Here is a 17,933-nt window from a genome sequence, read left to right on the forward strand (position 1 = left end):
AAAGAAAGAAAGAAAGAAAGAAAGAAAGAAAGAAAGAAAGAAAGAAAGAAAGAAAGAAAGAAAGAAAGAAGAGGAAGGAAGGAAAGAAAGAAAGAAGGGAGGGAGGGAAGGAAAGAAGGAAAGAAGGAAGGAAGGAAGGAAGGAAGGAAGGAAGGAAGGAAGGAAGGAAGGAAGGAAGGAAGGAAGGAAGGAAGGAAGGAAGGAATTAGGCTCAACTGAACAAAAACATTTGTAATCTAATACCAGTTGTGACAGAAGGCAGATGTTGGAATCTCACATGTTTCCTTTTTGAATGGGTTTTAATTGAAATTGAAGGTGAAAAATGCAGATTACATTCTTAAGTGTTATCATCATCATTATCATCATCACTATGTTAAAACAGTAACACCTGAACAGTGAGGCATCTAATATTTATACACTTTCTAATTTTAATTGGCTAAGAGCAATGCATTATCAGATATTTACACAATCATTTCAAGCCACAGTCAATAATAAATGCCCTCCCTCAAAACAGAACAGCAAAAAGACCCTCCCCCAACAATATATTTTCTCACACTGATAAGTCTTTCTTTTCCCCCACATATGCTTGTAGACCCACAGTCTTTTTAAGTTACTTAGGAACAATTTTTCAATGGAGATCCTGGACCAGCCTCCCTTTTCTCTTAGTTTCATCTTAATTTTTACAACTTTAAAACCACATAACCAGTGTGGTCTCGCCATCACAATAAAGTCCTGAATGATTAGAACAATTTTCTGTCTCTCTAATATGAGGAGATGTGAACATCTCTAAAAGTAAGCTGTAATTCATAGCAAAATAACAATAATAATAACAATAATAAAATTTCAGCTCCACAGAACAGTTTTTTCAGATCACTATGACAATATTAAAAAACAAGTTAACTTACTTATGGATTTCGGTACAGAGGTACTGATTAGTTTTGATTTCTTTTTTAGCTGCTTTATAAACAAAGATTTCTTTTCTTTTAGTCAGCTGGTGGAAGAGACTTTCCTGCCATCCAGGTTAGAATCTCGCTTGACCCCAGGGAACGCTGTGTGAGAAACCCACCCACCCCCAAATGCCCTGGTTTTCTGATTTATGTCTGGCTGTTAGTAAATGGAAACCGTGACAAAGTTTATATTAGCAGACACATAGACATGCCCCCGCCTATAAATATTCCACAACAGAAAATAGTGTCATGAATCCATCCCAAGAGAAACTCAAGGTTTCTTTGGGACTTTGGAGAAGGGGGTAGGGAAGGAAGTCTACCAACGACAGCTCTCTTTCACAGTGAGAACCCCAGGAGTAAGACGATGCAGGTCTTACTGAAACTAAGCCATTGAGCCCTGGGGAGTGAATGAAGAGATGGGAAAATGGAGGCCACCCTGATGCCTGACAAACCTGGAACTGGTTCCCTCTGAAGGGGTGACTTTTCTTCACGGTCACTTGGAGGTTTCCTTATTGTAAAGGTGGCCGAGGATGAGTTTAAAAGCCCAATTCCACAGTGGTTCATAGAACATCCTGCCTGGGACATAGATGCCTCCTTGAACGGACCCTTTAAAGTGTCAGCTGAAGCTTCGTCATGTTCCTTTGGTGCATGTTATGGTGACGCACTAACTCATCCGAGCGGGCAAATTTTTTCTGACAACTGGGCCACCGGCAGCTGAAGGGCTTTTCACCTGTTAATAGAAGAAATGATCAGGGGTGTGGGCAGCTGAGGATGCAGGCACATGCACAGTACCAAAGACAGGCCCAGGATCAAAGGCTTGGGTTAAGGCATGATAAAGAAACAGAAGGAGCTGCCATGGGAAGTCATCAGATCACAGGATTTAGGGCCAGAAGGGACCTGAGAGGTCAACTAGTCCAATGCTCTCATGTTACAGATAAGGAAACTGAGTCCCCTCAGAGAAGAGAAGTGACTTGGAGCTGGAAGGGACCCTCGCAGGTGATGAAGTCCAACCTCCTCATTTCACAGATGAGGAAGCTGAAGCCTAAGGAGGTTGTGACTTCTTCAAGGTCACGCAGGTAGCCAAGTATCCATGGCTCGATTTGAACTCAGGTCCTTTAACCTTAAAGCTCTTTCCACCATACCACCCTGTTTCTCAGAGGCAATGTCCTCCAACCCCCTCATTTTAAATGAAATATCAGCTACTTGCCTAAGTTCACATAGGTAATAAGTACCCAAGCTGGGATTTGAATTCACTTCTACATTCTACCCAATTGCACCATGAAGTAAGTGGGCACTCTCTTAGTGAAGGCCTTCAAGAAAAAGCCGGATGACCGTCTTTCACCACGTTGTCAAGTATCACAGACTACATTTACATTGTGATTAATAGAATAACAATAGATTGCATTTCTATCCATTATCACTTGACGCAATGAGGAGCCGGCCACTCATCCTTGGACACTAGATGAGAGACTATATGGCCAATGAGGTCCCTTCCAGCTCTGAAGTCTTGTGATTCTGAGTCTTGACATTAGTCTGGGTTCTTTTCCTGAAAAAAAAAGCAAACTTAATATGAAGCAGAAAAGTGACGTGGCCCTAATGTCATCTGAGGGCACCTTCATAGAAACAGGGTATCCAGGACCAGGAAGGTGATAGCACCACCCTCTCCTCTTCCTTGCTCAGACCACATGAGAAGCATTGTGTTCAGTCCTGGGACTGGGTGATTCAGAAGGTGTCAGGACTGGAAGCCAGACCACATGAGAACAGATGGAAGGAACAGTCATCACTGGAGATAGATTTAGACCTGGACCTCAGTCATTATCTAGTCCAACCCCCCCTCCCTCATTTTACAGATGAGGAAACTGAGGCCCAAGGAAGTGAGGTGACTTGCCCAAGTTTACATAGGTAGTAAGCAGCAGAGCTGGGATTCGAACCCAGGTCCTCTGACTCCAAATCCAGCATTCTTTCCACTGCACCACACTGGTGATATTTACCCTGGAAAAGAGAAGACTTAGGGGATACATACTCTCTATTTACAAATGCTTAAGAGTTTTCATGGGGAAGAGAGAAAGGCTTTGCTTAGTCTTCAGAAGTAGGAACAATAGAAGGAAGAAACAGGAGTGGATTTCAGTTCAATAAAAGGAGACATTTCCTAACAACTTGGCTTTGATCTATCTAAAACTATCTAAAACCCTGTCCCAGGAGGTGAGATGGCTACTTCTCAGGGATAAAGAGGAGAACCTTTGAAGGTGTGGGCTTAAGGAGAAGACCTCTGGGGCTCTTCCTCTCTCTTAAGTGCTTTCTAGAAAGATCCTTAAAGTGGGGAGACTGAAAGAGTCTTCTAGAAGGTAAGTTCTTAACCATTTTGTATTCATAGATGCCTTTGGCAGTCTGGTAAAGCCTGTAGAGCCCTTCTCAGAATGGTGTTCATAAATGCATAAAATAAAATCCATGGCTTTACAAAGGAAATCGAATAGATTGAACCATAATAAGCAAAATAAAAAAGTTCACAGGCCCCCAGTTAAGAATCACTGCTATAGGAGAAATATATGGATTGGAATATTCTAATTAACAAGATACATGGAAGGGTCCATTAGCTCCTACCCTTTGACATTTAACTAAATGCTGATCAAGTCCCTAAAATGCAAAGGCAACAAAATAAAATCCTCATCAGTCAGAGGACTTTAGGAATAGGGAAGCTTGGGTAAATAGAATCTTTTGGTTCATTCACATCTAAATAGAACATATCTTTTTGTTGCATCCCCTGGGTATGAGGATCCTAGAGGTGGGGGGAACCTTAGGGGTGATGATTCTGTGCCAAATTGTATTTGAAGAAGGAAAAAAAAACTTTGTAAAAATCACTAGTTTTCTTTCCTGCTTTGGTAAATAGAGTATAATGAGCTTCTCTGTGTCTTTCCTTGGTAACTGACAACTTTGCAGGGCATGGAAGAGAATAAAGATAAGGCATCGGACTGGATTGAGGTGTTGGTAGGCCCTTAGGGCGTTTCTGTTTTACCAGCCCCCTAGTGGATACATTTTTGTAAATGCATGTGATTTTGCAATAGAAAAGTCTCAAAAGCTCCATCCTCAGAGTTAGCTTCATAGAGAGGGCAGGGAATGACCAACAGAGAGCCCATGTGACTTCACTGGTTATCTCCTTCCATCAAAAGATCAATAGAAAATTCCCTATAATGTTGGACAAACCTCCATGATGGACTGATGGGAAGATATGGGGAAGAGCCACAAGGCTGGGCTTAACTCTTCCCGCCAGAAAAAAGAATGTCAGTGATCTTAAGGGTTTTGGTGGTTAGTTCTGCTTAGTGGAAGTCTTACTTTATCAAGCTTTGCCTCAAACTCTCTAGATCAAAACTTCTCCCAGCCCAAGAGATCTCAGCATGGCCATCCAAAGGGTTGGCTACATGAGACCAATAAAATCCTTTCTTTCCCAGTTTCTAAAGACTCTCATATGACTTGCCAGTAGTAGAAGAATAGATTGTGGCTGTATGATTAATACAAATGCTAGAGGAAATCATTCTACGGACCATCGGAAGGACCTTGGAAGGCCACCAGTGGCCCCTGTGAGCATGACTCATGTTGACTGTCATAGAAAGGACATCTGGGATCACCATATTAACTAGACTTTTCTAATGGCAATAGTCACTTGAATATTATTTTTGAAGGGCTTATGGTTATTTCAGACAACTTCATAACTACTCATGGGAGTAAATTAAGCACTTTGGGAAAGTTTATTAATTCTTTCTAGCTACTAAAACATTCATTTGATGCATTTGATTTTGTTATATTAGGGAGAGGGAAGGTGGTATTCAATTCCAGATAAGCCAAAGGGGTCATCAATCACTATTGTGTCCTAGACTAGTCTTATAAACTTTTGCTTCATTTTTCCACCCCTTTCAACGTGGAAAAAATTCAGCTAAGTAAATTATTCTTTTTGGGTCACAAAAGGAATCCCTGCTAATGTCAACTATATCACTGATTGAGGCTATTTTCAAATGAAACTGTCAATTTAATTATCAAGTGCAGGTGCATTTTCCAAAGGTATCTGGGAGTTTTCCCTCTCCCCGCCATGCCAGGTTCTCTCCCACCATATAGAGTATATCCAGAAGACAGGAAGCTATTCCAGAAACTGCCCCAATGTACAGGGTCCCAGAAATCTTAGTGCAGTTATTTTAAGCTATTAAAACAACAGTTCACTCACTTTTGGAATACCCTGTAGGTGTGCAAGGAGTAGCCAAGTGAAATACTGGATACATGCTGTGGGTCACTGTCCTTGAGAACTCTCTGCTAGGTCAGGGCAATCTGAGTCTGCACTCATATCCTTATACCAAGCATGGTGACACAGGAAACAAGTAAAAACAGAGAGGTTTTCTGGGTCCTTAAGGACATCATTTCCCTTTTTTAGACCTTCCATAAAATGAGGGGGATGGACATAATGGCTTTTAAGACTCCTTGGGAAAGTTTATTAATTCTTTCTAGCTACTAAAATACTCATTTGGTGCATTTGATTTTGTTATATTAGGGAGAGGGAGGGTGGTATGACTCCTATGACCCTGTGATCTCTAAGCATCTCTGTGGAAGGCAGAGATGTCTCTGCCTTTCTTTACCTCACTCTCTTGCCATTGGAGAGGGGAGAATCAGGTTCAGTGTACATTTCAAGGTGAGCAACTACGGGCAGTAACATGGGTTATATGAGATCACGTATGAGAATCATAACGCACGATGCTAACGTAAACGTAGCTAGGTGACAGACACGATGGATAGAGCTCTGGGCCTAGAGTCAGGAAGACCTGAGTCTAAATTTGGCCTCAGACTCTTAATAGCTGTGTGACCCTGGGCAAGTCACTTGACCTGTGTTTCCCTCATTTTCCTCAACTGTAAAATGGGGATAATAACCATAGCACCTACAAGATTGTTTTGAGGATCAAAGGAAATACTATCTACAGAGCACTTGCACACAGTGCCTAGCACAGAGCAGGTGCTTTTGTAATGTTTATTTCCCTCCCTTCCTTTCCCCAAAAAAGTGCTGTCATTATTATTTCTACAGGAAAACAAAACAAAACACACACATTGGTTTGTGGAAAGCATTCCGTTTGATGGAATATAAGAAATAATATAAAATTCATGTTCTTGGTCATTGGGTCACGGTACGGAAAGAATGTTGGGCTGGAAATTAGCACATGTGGTTTCAAGTCCTAGCTCCTACAGTTGGGGGCTGTGTGACCTCGGGCAAATGACTTCACCCCTCAAAGCCTTGTGTCCTCATCTATAAAATGAGGAGGCTGGACTCAATGACTCGATGGCCTTCGAGGTTCCTAGTTCTAGGATTCAATGATCTCTGCTGTTGCCTCCCATTACTCTAAGGTTTACAATGCATTTTCCTGCCAATAACTATGAAGAGGGTATGCAGTATTGGAATTATTACCCCCATTTTACCAGATGAGAGAAACTAAGTCTCAGAGAGGAAAAAGCTTAGCCTAGCATCACACAGCTAGGATCAGAGTCCTAATTCCAGTTCCAGTACTCTTTGCACCCTACCATGCTGCCCCTCGTAAGGAGCTACCTGAGTTTAACTCCTCTGGACCTCACTTAAATCATCTGTTCTATAAGGGCTAAGTGATCTCTAAGGTTCCTTCGGGATCCAACATTCTATGTTTCTATCAAACATGCTCCATCAGCCTGGAAGAATTATTCCTGGCCCCAGGGCAGTGGCTACAAGATCTCTGAACCTGAGCCAAGAGGGTTATCTCTCCCAAAATAGAGAGAATGACCTTGGTGAGATCAATAAAGAGGAGTTATTTGGGGGGTTCTGAGGCAAGCTGCTTGTCCATTGAAGTTGATCATTGCTTAAAAATTAAATTGGGGATGAAATTTAATTTTGAACAAGACTCTCTTCTACCTCTTCAGAGATAACTGATTTTTAAATGTAAGGGGTGGGAACAGGGGCTCTTTTCTCTGCCTACTCTGCTTTTTTTCTTTCCTTGAACATTTCAATGAATTGCCCTTTGCTTTGGGTTAGACCTGCCTAGATCTGGGCCCTCTCTCATCACAAACAACTTCATTCCACATACACATCAAGAAAATAATGAAAAATAAATGTGAAGAAAAGTTTTACGCACTTGTTTTACCTGTATGAGTCCTGGTGTGAGTCTTCAGGTGGTCAGACCGGGAGAACTTTCTCTGACAGGTTTTACACTGGAATGGTTTCACACCTAAATAGATAGAGAGAGTCTAGTCCCAAACTGGAAAACCTCGGGGGAGCAAGGATGTTAGGCACGTCCCCCACCAAGAGATTTCCAACAGGTACTAGAGTTAATACCTATTCTCCCTGGGATCACTATTTATCCTGAACTCAAGAAGCAAATGACTCTACACCAGCCTTCTTCTGTCTTGGGAGCTAGGTTCCCAACCAGAAATGTTCAGCTTCTTCTCAGTTTCATAAGAACTGAAATTTACTTTCAGTCAGTTTGGAAAAAGTGGGTTGCAAGGAGCAAATTTCCCATCTCTAAAACTTCTCTCTCTCTCTCTGTCTCTCTCTCTCTCTCTGAATCTCTCTCTCTCTGTCTGTATCTCTCTGTCTCTGATTACTTCCAGATGACTACTAAGAAGACTATTATTCTGCAGAAGAGAAGTTGGAGGTGATTAAAATAATATCTTGGTTTTTAATTTGTTTGGAGCAGAAAGCCAAGAGAGATGAGAAAGTTTAATGGGAATATTAAACAGAAGACTGACTCATGACCTAATTCCAACTAGCAAGATTTAGTATTAATGAGATCCAAGAAGATATTCACATCCTGTCAAGGGATGGACCTACAAACCTGTGTGTCTCCTTTGGTGTCTTTTGAGTTGGTCCGACCGAGAGAATCGCCGTTCACAGTCCTTGAAATCACACTGGTAGGGTTTCTCACCTTAAAGAAGACAGTTGGCAGGTGAATAATAATATTGGACATTGGGAACAGAGAGACAAAGAACAACTGCCTCCATTGTGAATGGAGAAACAAGAAAGGCTTCTCTTATGGATGCTATTAAATCTCTGTTTGTGGAACCATGCTTACACAATCCCAGATGACAAATCCAGAATCATGTAATATGGGAAACTAAGATGTTGGAGTCAATTCAATTCGATAAGTATTTACTGAGTGCCTACTATGTCCTAGTCAACCAGCAAGCATTTGGTAAACACTTCTTACTTAAGAGACGCTGTGCTAAGCACTGGGTGTATACAGAAAAGCAAAATTTGAAAAACGAGAGCAGTCCAAACTCTCAAGGAGCATGTATTCTAAAAATGGGGAAGACAATACATAAATATCTAGGTTCATACAAGTCAGATACAAACTTAAATGGAAACATATGACACCACCAAGCCCAAGTAGCCTGTAAACTTCTGGAGGTCAGAAGCTGTCTTACTTCTATATTTCCATCCCTAAGTCCAACATGATCCTTGGCACATGGAGGGGCTTGTTCAATGTTAATTGATTGTTGGTTGATTGATTTTGTCCACAAAAACTTATAAATATGCTTTGCTAAATTGTAAAGGGGTTGGGACTAAAGGAGGGAGTGAAGGGAACATGCACTATGCTAAGTGCTTTACAAATATTATCTCATTTTACTAAAAGACCATAGATAGTAAGCTGGAAGAGATCTCAGAGGTTATCTAATCCAACCTTCTCATTTTACAGAAGGAGAAACTGAGAGCTTGAGAAGACAACAGATAATAGACATCAGAGCTGGGATTTGAACCTGGGTCCTCTGATTCTGAGATCTCCATCCTCAGACACTTCTGGCTATATGACTCTGGGCAAGTCAATTGACCACTGCCTGCCTCAGTTTCTTCAACTGTAAAAATGGGGATATAACAGCACTTACCTCCCAGGGCTTTTGTGAGGATCAAATGAGATAATCTTTGTAAACACCCTTAGCAGAGTGCTGGCACATAGTAGGTGCCATAGAAATGCTTATTCTATCCTTACTACCACCAATGGTGGGAACATCCACATTGGTAAAATCCAAGATCAAGGAGTTCTTAAACTTTTAAAATATCTATATTGATAACTATATTTTCATGTAATTGGTTTCCTTTGCAAACCTATGCATTTTATTTTATGCATTTGAAAGTCAATATTTGGGGGGAGAAGGGCATGGTATACAGGCTTCCCCAGAATGCCCATGGAGTCCAGGACACAAAAAAGGTTGAAAACTCTGAGTCCTCCAATAATAATAGCTGACATTTATTCAGCTTTTTAAGGTTCATACAGATCTTAACATAGACTAATATCTCACATGATCCTCACAACCCTGAGAGGGAAATGCTATGTATGCCCCTCAGCAAATCACTTAACCTTTCTCAACCTCAATTTCCCAATCTGTAAAATGGAATAATTATAGCACCCATCTCAAAGAGTTGTTGAATAGATCAAATAAGATAATATGTTAACTTATTTAAAATCCTTAAAGTGCCCTTGAAATGGTATTATGGAAAAAAATGTTGGCTGCTTCTTAACAGGGAAGACCAGATGCCTGGATTGTGAAACTGCTTTTCAAAGTCTGGCCACAGTAAGTGAAGCCCCGTCCATAGGAAAATTAGCCCCACTAATGCTGGGAACTAAGCCGGAGAGGCCAGCTCAGTGACCACAGGGTCTTCCTGGCTTCTCTGTGGAATTCCCAGGCCCAAGAAGTGGAAAGTTGGAATAGGATGCGTCCATGGCTCTGACCACTTCTACAAGCCTAGAATGTTCCAGGAGGCTATAAATGTCCTAACAACATTTAAGAAAATTAATTATGGAGAAGAAAAGTTGCTAACTATAGTAGCAAGACTGTGGAATTTAAGAGTTGCAATGGATCTTGGAGCTCATTTTGACCAGCCCTTACCTGAAGCAGGCATTCCTCTACAATGAGGGTTTTGAACCTGGCATTCATGGACCCCCAGAAGTCCTGTGGATAGATTTCAGGGGGATTGTGGGTTCCAACAGAGGAAAAAAATTACAACTATATTTTCACTGACTTAGAAGTACAATTTAGTGTTTCCTTCAATTGTTTAAAAACCGTATTCTGAGAAGGCATGCATAGGCTTCACCAGACTGTCAAAGGGGACCATGGCACAAAAAGTCAATCAGTCACTAAACATTTCTTAAATACCCTATTATGTGCAAGGCACTGGCAAAGAAGAGAAATTTTGAAGAACTGCTTTTCAGCATTGCAAGTGGCCAAAAGCATCTGGGCATGTAGGATAGAGATAGGAACAGGATCTGTAATTTCATTGAGATGAGGGCCTCCCAAATGAGGAAACTCCCTCTACCAATGCAGGATAGCCCCTCTTTCACAATTTACAGTCTGAGAAAGCTGCCAAGGCCATTGAGAGAAAGTTAAGTGACTGACTCAGGACTTCACAGCCAGTATGTGTCAGAGGCTTAGCACAGTGCCTGGAACATAGTAGGAGTTTAATGTTTATTGACTGACTGGCTAGACTTGAACCCAGGTTTTCCTAGCTTCAAGGCTAGCTCACAATCCCCCATACCACTCTATCTTGGTGCATATGTGGGTATATGTATGTATGTGTGTATATGCATGTATGTGTGTATATGTATAATAGATGTTTATGTGTGTATGTTATGTGTATATGTACATATATGTATATGTGTGTGTGGATTTTTTTCTTAAAGATCAATTGGTCAGCAAGCATTTATTAAGCACTATGTGCCAGATACTCTGCCAGGCACTGGCAATACAAAGATAAAATAGTACCTGCCTTCAAGAAGCTTACATTCATTCTATCCAGGGAAACAAAGGAGAAAGGGAAGAGAATAAATATTTCTATGGGACCAACTAGGCACTGTGTTGTGTTTTTCTTTCTTTTTTTCTTTTTTTTAAACAAATACTATCTTATTTGATCCTCACAACAACTCTTGGAAGTAGATGCATTACCCCCATTTTACAGTTGTAGAAACTGAGGCAAACAGAGGCTTAGTGACTTGCTCAGAGTCACACAACTGGTAAGTATCCAAGGCAAGGTTTGAACTCAGGTCTTCCTGACTCCAGACTCAGTGCCCTGTACCATGCACCCATATAAGTGGATACATGTTATATATAAGGGGTGATATATGTACACTATATATGTATATATGTGTGTATATACATATATATGTATATATGTACACATATATGTACTCAAAGGTATTTTGTGATAGGAGACATTCACAGCTGAATGAATAACCCAGAGAGCCTTGTAAGAGGGGGAGCTTGATTTAAATCCGAAAGGAAAGAAGAGATTCTAAGGAAAGACCTGGGGGACAGGCTGGATCAAGGCATGGAGATGTGTGTGAGGGATGGTTTGAAGGCTAGCTTGGCTGGGCCATAGAAGGGAAGGAGAGTGAGGTAGATAATAAGGCTAGAGAAGCAGGTTGGAGCCAATCTGTGAAGAGCTTTCAACTCTAGACAGAAGCAATAAGGGAGCTTAGAGCTTGAGCTCCAACTGTCACTGATAACGAATGACATATGATGGCTAAAATCCACTTCTCTCAGGAGAGAGGTGGCGGGCGCTGGGTGAGTGATACTTCATGCACAATCAGGGAAGGTCACTGGATCGACTGGTTTTACCGAACTGTTTTCCTTTGTTACAAGTGAAGGCTTGATGTTGAAAGGAAGTATTGGAAAATGAACGACTAAAGTATGCCACCCACCTCCTGGTGGGGTAATGGACTCAAGATGCAGAATGAGACATAGATTTTTTTGGAAGTGGTCCATTCTGGAATTTGTTTCACTTGACTATGCATATTTATTACATAGGCTTTCTTTTTTTTCCCAATTGATCAGGGAGGAAGAGGGGGGTAAAAGATTGGTAATTTTTAAAAAAATTTTAATTTGAAAAAGAAAATTACTAACATAAAAAGGCATAAACAAAACATTTTTTTTAAATTGCTCTCAATTTCCAATTCTTTGGAAAGGAAACTCCATCTTTTATATTATATGAAAATTTACTATATCATCATTTTTCTAATCTTTATCCTCAAATTAAATATTTGCCAATGTTTACATTAATTTGGGTTGTAGGTGAGTTGCCATTTCTCAAATGCAATTAATATATTTAATCATGAAGAATCAGGTGATCAAAGGCCTAGAATAGATCCATTTTTTCAATGAATACATATTAAGTGTCTGCTACGTGTAGAGCACTATGTTGGGCACTGTGGGGAAAGACAAAGTTTAGATAAGATAGAGTCCCTTCTTCTCTCTTGGGACTAATTTATACAGGGGGTGAGACTCAGGTCCACATAGCATTTTATAAGTTCATTGTGCAGGTCTTTGAGGAAGGAAAAGGGAGGTCCTTAATGACCAGGCAGATCATGGATGGCTTCCTGGAAGAGGCAGCATTTGCTCAGGGCTATAAAGGCCAAGTAGTAGATTGTGGGCCTTGAATTGTGTTTTCCATTGTAGGGAGGAAATTTTTACCACTCCAACCACATACTCAAATCTGTTAGGGAATGTTAAGGGATCCTCTGAAGTCTGTTGACGCATCCAATGTCCCTGTAGACCAACAACCTGTATTTACGAAATGCTTGGCCACAAACTAGCCCAAGAGTGTCTGTGGCCATGAGTGGAAAGAGTCAACTGGCCTATACACCAGGGAAAAACATGACCTTGGCCTGATAAGTATTGCATTCTCATCAACTGGGATTATGCTAGACAGTCACCTAGTCTTTTTTTTAAGGAGAATTAAAAAAAAAAAAGATTTCCCAAAACACTTCACACTTCTCAACCCACTCAAAATTTCTAATGACTTGCAAGGCAGAATTTCTCTCTGATATCTCTCATTCCTTCTTTGCTCCTCAGCTGTGGCCAGAGCATTGGTTCCTCAAAGAAGGAATGGGCCAATGGGTGGTATGGGAGCAAAAGACTATCAAGTCCAACTGGAGTTGGAAAAAGATTTCTCTCTCCAACAACCCCAACAAGTTGCCATCCAGCCTTCCTTTGAAGATTGCCAGTGGTCAGGAACTACCCTCCATAGCAGCACATTCTACCTTCAAATAACCCTAATTACTAGGAAGGTTTGACTTAATAATAATAATAGTCAGCATTTCTATAGCACTCTAAGATGTGCAAAGGGCTTCATACGTGTTATTTCATTTGATCCTCACTATAAAGCACTGGGTAGGGAATAGGAAGACTCATCTTCATGGGTTCAAATCTGGCCTCAGACACTTACTAGCTGTGTAACCCTGGACAAGTCACTTCAGCCTTAGTTTCTCATTTATAAAATGAGCTAGAGAAGGAAAATGGCAAACCACTGCAGTATCTTTGCCAAGAAAACCCTAAATGGGATCACAATATGTTGAACTCGACTTGAAAAATGACTGAACAACATTAAGGGGAGGATCCATATTTACAACTCTGTGAAATAGGTACTATTTTTATCCTGTTTTACAAATGAGGAAACTGAGGCTGAGAGGTTATAATTAAGCAATTTGCCCAGGATCACACAACTAATAAAGGACTACTGCAGGATTTGAATTCTTTTTCCTAATTCTAAGTCCAGAAAACTAGCCACTACCCCACAAATCTGGATGAAATTGGCCTCTTTGTAAATTCCCTCCACTCCTTTGCTCCTAGAATTGAGAGAACAAATCTAATAACTAATCCCTTGTCCCATGTGTCAGTCTCTCTACTATTTGAGGCCAGTTATTTTAACATTCTCTCCTCCTTTCCCTCCATTTTCTCTTCTCCAGATTAAATATCCCTAGTTTTTTTGATTGATCTTCATGTGAGATGTACTTAAGGACCTTCATCATTCTGGTTTTCCTCCTTTCTAAGGCTTTTTTGTAATCTCCCTAAAATAGGTTGCTCTTCAGTCATGTCCAACTCTTTGTGATCCCATTTGGTGTTTTCCTGGCAAAGACACTGGAGTGGTTTCCATTTCCTTCTTCAGCTCATTTTACAGATGTGGAAACTGAGGCAAACAGGGTGAAGTGACTTGCCTAGGGTCACACAACTAGTAAGTGTCTGAGGCTGGATTTGAATTTAGGAAGATGGGTCTTTCTAGTTGCCAGTCTAGTACTCTATCCACTGCACCACCTAGCCTCTCCTAAAATATGGTACTCGGGACCAAGCACAATTTTTCAGATGTAGTACCACCAGGAAAGAGTCTACTCTAGGGGGACTGATAGAAGTATGGGGAAGTGAATAAAGCACAAGGCTTGGAGTCAGGAAGACCTGGTTTCAAATCCTACCTCAGATACCCACTAGTCATATGAACAAACCTCTCAGCGCCTCCATTTCCTCATCTGGAAAGCACTGGATTTGATAGGCTCCAAGATGCCATCTTGCTCTAAATCTAATACCTCCTTCTTCCTCCATTCACCCATTAAACCTCTCCAAACCCTCCTTACTTCTCACTACAGAAAGCCCTTGTTTCCCTCCCAGTATCCCTAAACCCCACTTGGATCCAGATTTGAAATACTTACATGAAGGTCAAGGGGTAAATCCCAGGGGTTGCTGTCCAACACGGAGCAGCTCAGAGTGAGAACAGCTAGCTAGTAATGAGGTCAGATAAAAAGCAGCAAAATTGACTTACCAGTATGCTTTCTGCTGTGCATCTGTAAGTGGGACAGCTTAAAGTATCTCTTGTTGCAGCCTGGATATGCACACATGAATGGACGTTTCTCATTGGTCTCCGTGGCTGACCTCACGATAGTAGGAGCCACCCCAGGGACTCGCCGGACATCCTGCAGTGACAAAGCCACAGATCAGATAAAGTATTGTATTCCTCTTGGAATACAACTGTAAGGGATAGATGGAACACCAGATCTGTCCCTGGGTAGGGAAATGGACAGCTAGGGGACGCCATAGTGCATAGAGCATTGGGCTTGAAATCAGGAAGACTCATCATCCTGAGTTCAAATCCAGCCTCAGATACTTACTAACTGGACAAGTCACTTAATCCAATTTGCCTCAGTTTTCTCATCTTTAAAATGGGCTGGAGAAGGTAATGGCAAACCACTCCAGTATCTCTCCTAAGAAAAATGGGATCACAAAGAGTCAGACACAACTGAAATGATTGAACAAGTTACACCAAGAATGGAAGAAAAATAAACAGCTCTGACAAAATGATGAGCCAGGAAAGCTCCCAATAATACATCATGGGAGGTGCTGAGGTTGTACTTTAAAAGCCATTGATTCAAAAAACTATAAAGTTGCTCACATTCTTTGACCTGGTGATTCTCCTTTGGGAAATAAGCCCCAAAGAAAGAAAAATAGCCAACATTTCTATTTAGCTGCCAGCTTACAAGTGCTTTATGAATATTATCTCATAATGACCCCATGGAGTAGGAATCAATGGGTATTATTATCTCAAAGAAACAGAGACTCAGTCATTGAGTAACTTGTCCAGGGTCACCCAACTAGGGTCAGAGGTGAGATTCAAACTCATGCTTTTCCTGACTCCAAGTCCAGAACTCTTTCCTTGATACCATTATGTTCCTCAAAGTAATAATGAGAAGAGGTGAGAAAAAAGGAATCTGCATACAAATACTCATTTGTTGTTCAGCCATTTTTTAGTCGTGTTTGACACTTCTTAATTCCATCTGGGGTTCTCCCGGCCACTAAAATAGATTGCTTTTTTTTCCAGCTCATTTGACAGATGAGGAAACTGAGGTAAACAGGGTGAAGTGACTTGCCCAGGGTCACACAGATAGTGAGTGTCTGAGGCTGGATTTGAACTCAGGAATTTGAGTCTTCCCAACTCCAGGCTTAGTACTCTATTCACTGTGCCACCTAGTTACCCTTAAATGGCGATTTTTAAAAACCTTTAATTTCATTTTTCCTCTCCTGAGGAACATCCTCTACCCAAACATATAATCTCTTTGTCTGTAACAGTCTTAACCCCAATAGATTTTGTGACTTTCCTAGAGTAGGCCAGCTAGTAGACTTGAACCTAGGTTTTTCTGACTTGGAGATCAGCTTCCCACTTTTACCCCCTTGTCCTGATCTGCTAATATTTTAGTCTGTCTTCAGTTACCTATGCATCTCCTTAATCATCTTAGTGGGCTTTATTGCTTCCTTAAGCCAGGATTTTACAGATTCTCCCACATGTAGAGGTCATCTTGCCTATTAGGGAGACATCTTAACTTGTCCATCCCCTCCAATGCCTAGCATAGACTTTCACATATAGTAGGTGTTTATTAAACTCAATGGAAAGATGGATGAATCGGTGAGTGAATGAATGATGTACTTAACACATGCAGTGCTTAAAAATGTTGGAAACTTAGGATGGTTAGAACTGGAAGGACTTTAGAACATAGAACATCAGAGAAAGCCCTTAGAACAGAATGTTTTAGAGCTATGAGGAACTTTTAAGTTCTTTACTTTATAAGAGGTGAAGAAGACATCCAGGAGTAGGGAACCTTCAGCCTCGAAGCCATACATGGCCCTCTAGATCCTTAAGTGTGGCCCAGTCAAAGGGCCATCCTTGCGGCTTAGAACACAGAACACAGAATGTTATAACCAGAAGAGACTTTAGATTATAAAATGCTAGATCTTAGAAGGGCCATTGGAGACCATCTGGCCATCCTCTTCATTTTATAAACAAGGAAATGGAGACTCAAAGAACTTAACTGACCTTCTTTAGGCTGCCCAGCCAACAAGTCCCAGAGCTGGAGCTAGAATCCAGTTCTCTTTAAATCCTGTAAAGCACTTCCCCACTATCCCATATTCCAAGCTATTTTCATGAGTTGTCATATTGTTAGGTACACAATCAAATAGGCAGAACACTACAGTATCTTGGCATAACTAACCGAGATTTCATGAATGCCACTTTTGATTTTAGAAATTTTGCTAGAAAAATTCAGAGAAAAAGAAAAGCCATCCTATTCGTTTGTAAAATTAGGGAGTTGGATGAAGTTATCTCTCAAGTCCCTTCTGTCACTGACATTCTATAATTCTATTCCATGATTGTCCTCCAGACAATTATGGGCCACTAAAATTAAGCTGGGGTGACTGGAAGAGACCAAAAGGAAGTCAAAGGTCCTACTGTCCTTTCCTCCAATCCACAATAAATATACTATAGTGATAGAATGACAAAACGGTTTTCAGTGGAAAGAGTCTAGAACAGCAAAGACAATCAGAAAAAAACCTGTAAGATCTTAGAGTAAAAGATCTTAGCTGGAAAATGAGAAGGTTCAACAAGATCATCCATCATTCTCTCTCAGCTCAAATATTCTATTATTCCATTGCTGTAGGGGTTCTAAACCTGGGGTCCATGACTTTGTTTTGGTTTTTTTTCTATTTTGATAATTGCATTTCAATATAATTGGTGTCCTTCATAATTCTTTGTATTTTATTTTATGCATTAAAAATATTATCCTAGGAAGGGGTCCATAGACTTCACCATAGGGCCAAAGTGGAGTATGATACACAGAAAAAAATTATGAATGGCCAGATTAAAGAATTGTAGATTTTAGAGCTGAAAAGGAATTTCAGTATCCTATTACCTAACAATCCCTTCATTTTACAGATGAGAAAAAGGAGGCCCAGAGTGATTAAAATGCCAGTTATTGCAAAACTGAACACATATTTGGGATTCAAACCTTGGTTTTCTGACATCTAATCCAGTGATTTTTCCCACTCCACCATGGTCTCCTACATGTTGCCTTTGCTAATAGAGAATCAAGGAAGATAGCCTCTTCAATCTCTGGCCTAATGGTCATTCCAGTCCATTCCTGCATCTCTCCAGAAAAGGAAGCCCTTCATTAGGCTTCAGTTTCCTCTTTTTTATATCCCACTCAGAGATGAGAGGATTTGGGAATCTCTCCAGATTTCCTTGAGCTCCGCTAGACATTCCTGAACATGTGACAGCAAACTTTAAGCACCTACTGTATCGTAGATGTCATTCATTCATTTTTCCATTCAGTCATCAAGCATGGACAAATAGGAAGGGTGTTGGATTTGAAGCCAGAGAATCATGTGCTGCCTGTGTGGCCTTAGGCA

The 17,933-nt window shown here is 40.8% G+C and overlaps 1 protein-coding gene across 1 annotated transcript in view; it reads right to left on the reverse strand.

Moving 5' to 3' along the window:
- Positions 1 to 280: 280 nt before the first annotated feature.
- WT1 (WT1 transcription factor) overlaps positions 281 to 17,933 on the reverse strand; it is a 65,468-nt gene continuing 47,815 nt past the window's right edge. The window contains exons 7-10 of the mRNA XM_069090903.1: positions 14,524 to 14,674; positions 7,778 to 7,867; positions 7,079 to 7,171; positions 281 to 1,677 (exon numbers count right to left, since the gene is read on the reverse strand). Coding sequence (XP_068947004.1) covers positions 1,556 to 1,677; positions 7,079 to 7,171; positions 7,778 to 7,867; positions 14,524 to 14,674 — 456 coding nt within the window. The 3' untranslated portion in view covers positions 281 to 1,555. The remainder of the gene's footprint in view (positions 1,678 to 7,078; positions 7,172 to 7,777; positions 7,868 to 14,523; positions 14,675 to 17,933) is intronic.

This window comes from Petaurus breviceps, unplaced genomic scaffold (genome assembly GCF_028583685.1).
Source record: "Petaurus breviceps papuanus isolate PSGF00001 unplaced genomic scaffold, PetGlider_PUasm1.0 188, whole genome shotgun sequence".
Classification (NCBI taxonomy): Eukaryota; Metazoa; Chordata; class Mammalia; order Diprotodontia; family Petauridae; genus Petaurus; species Petaurus breviceps.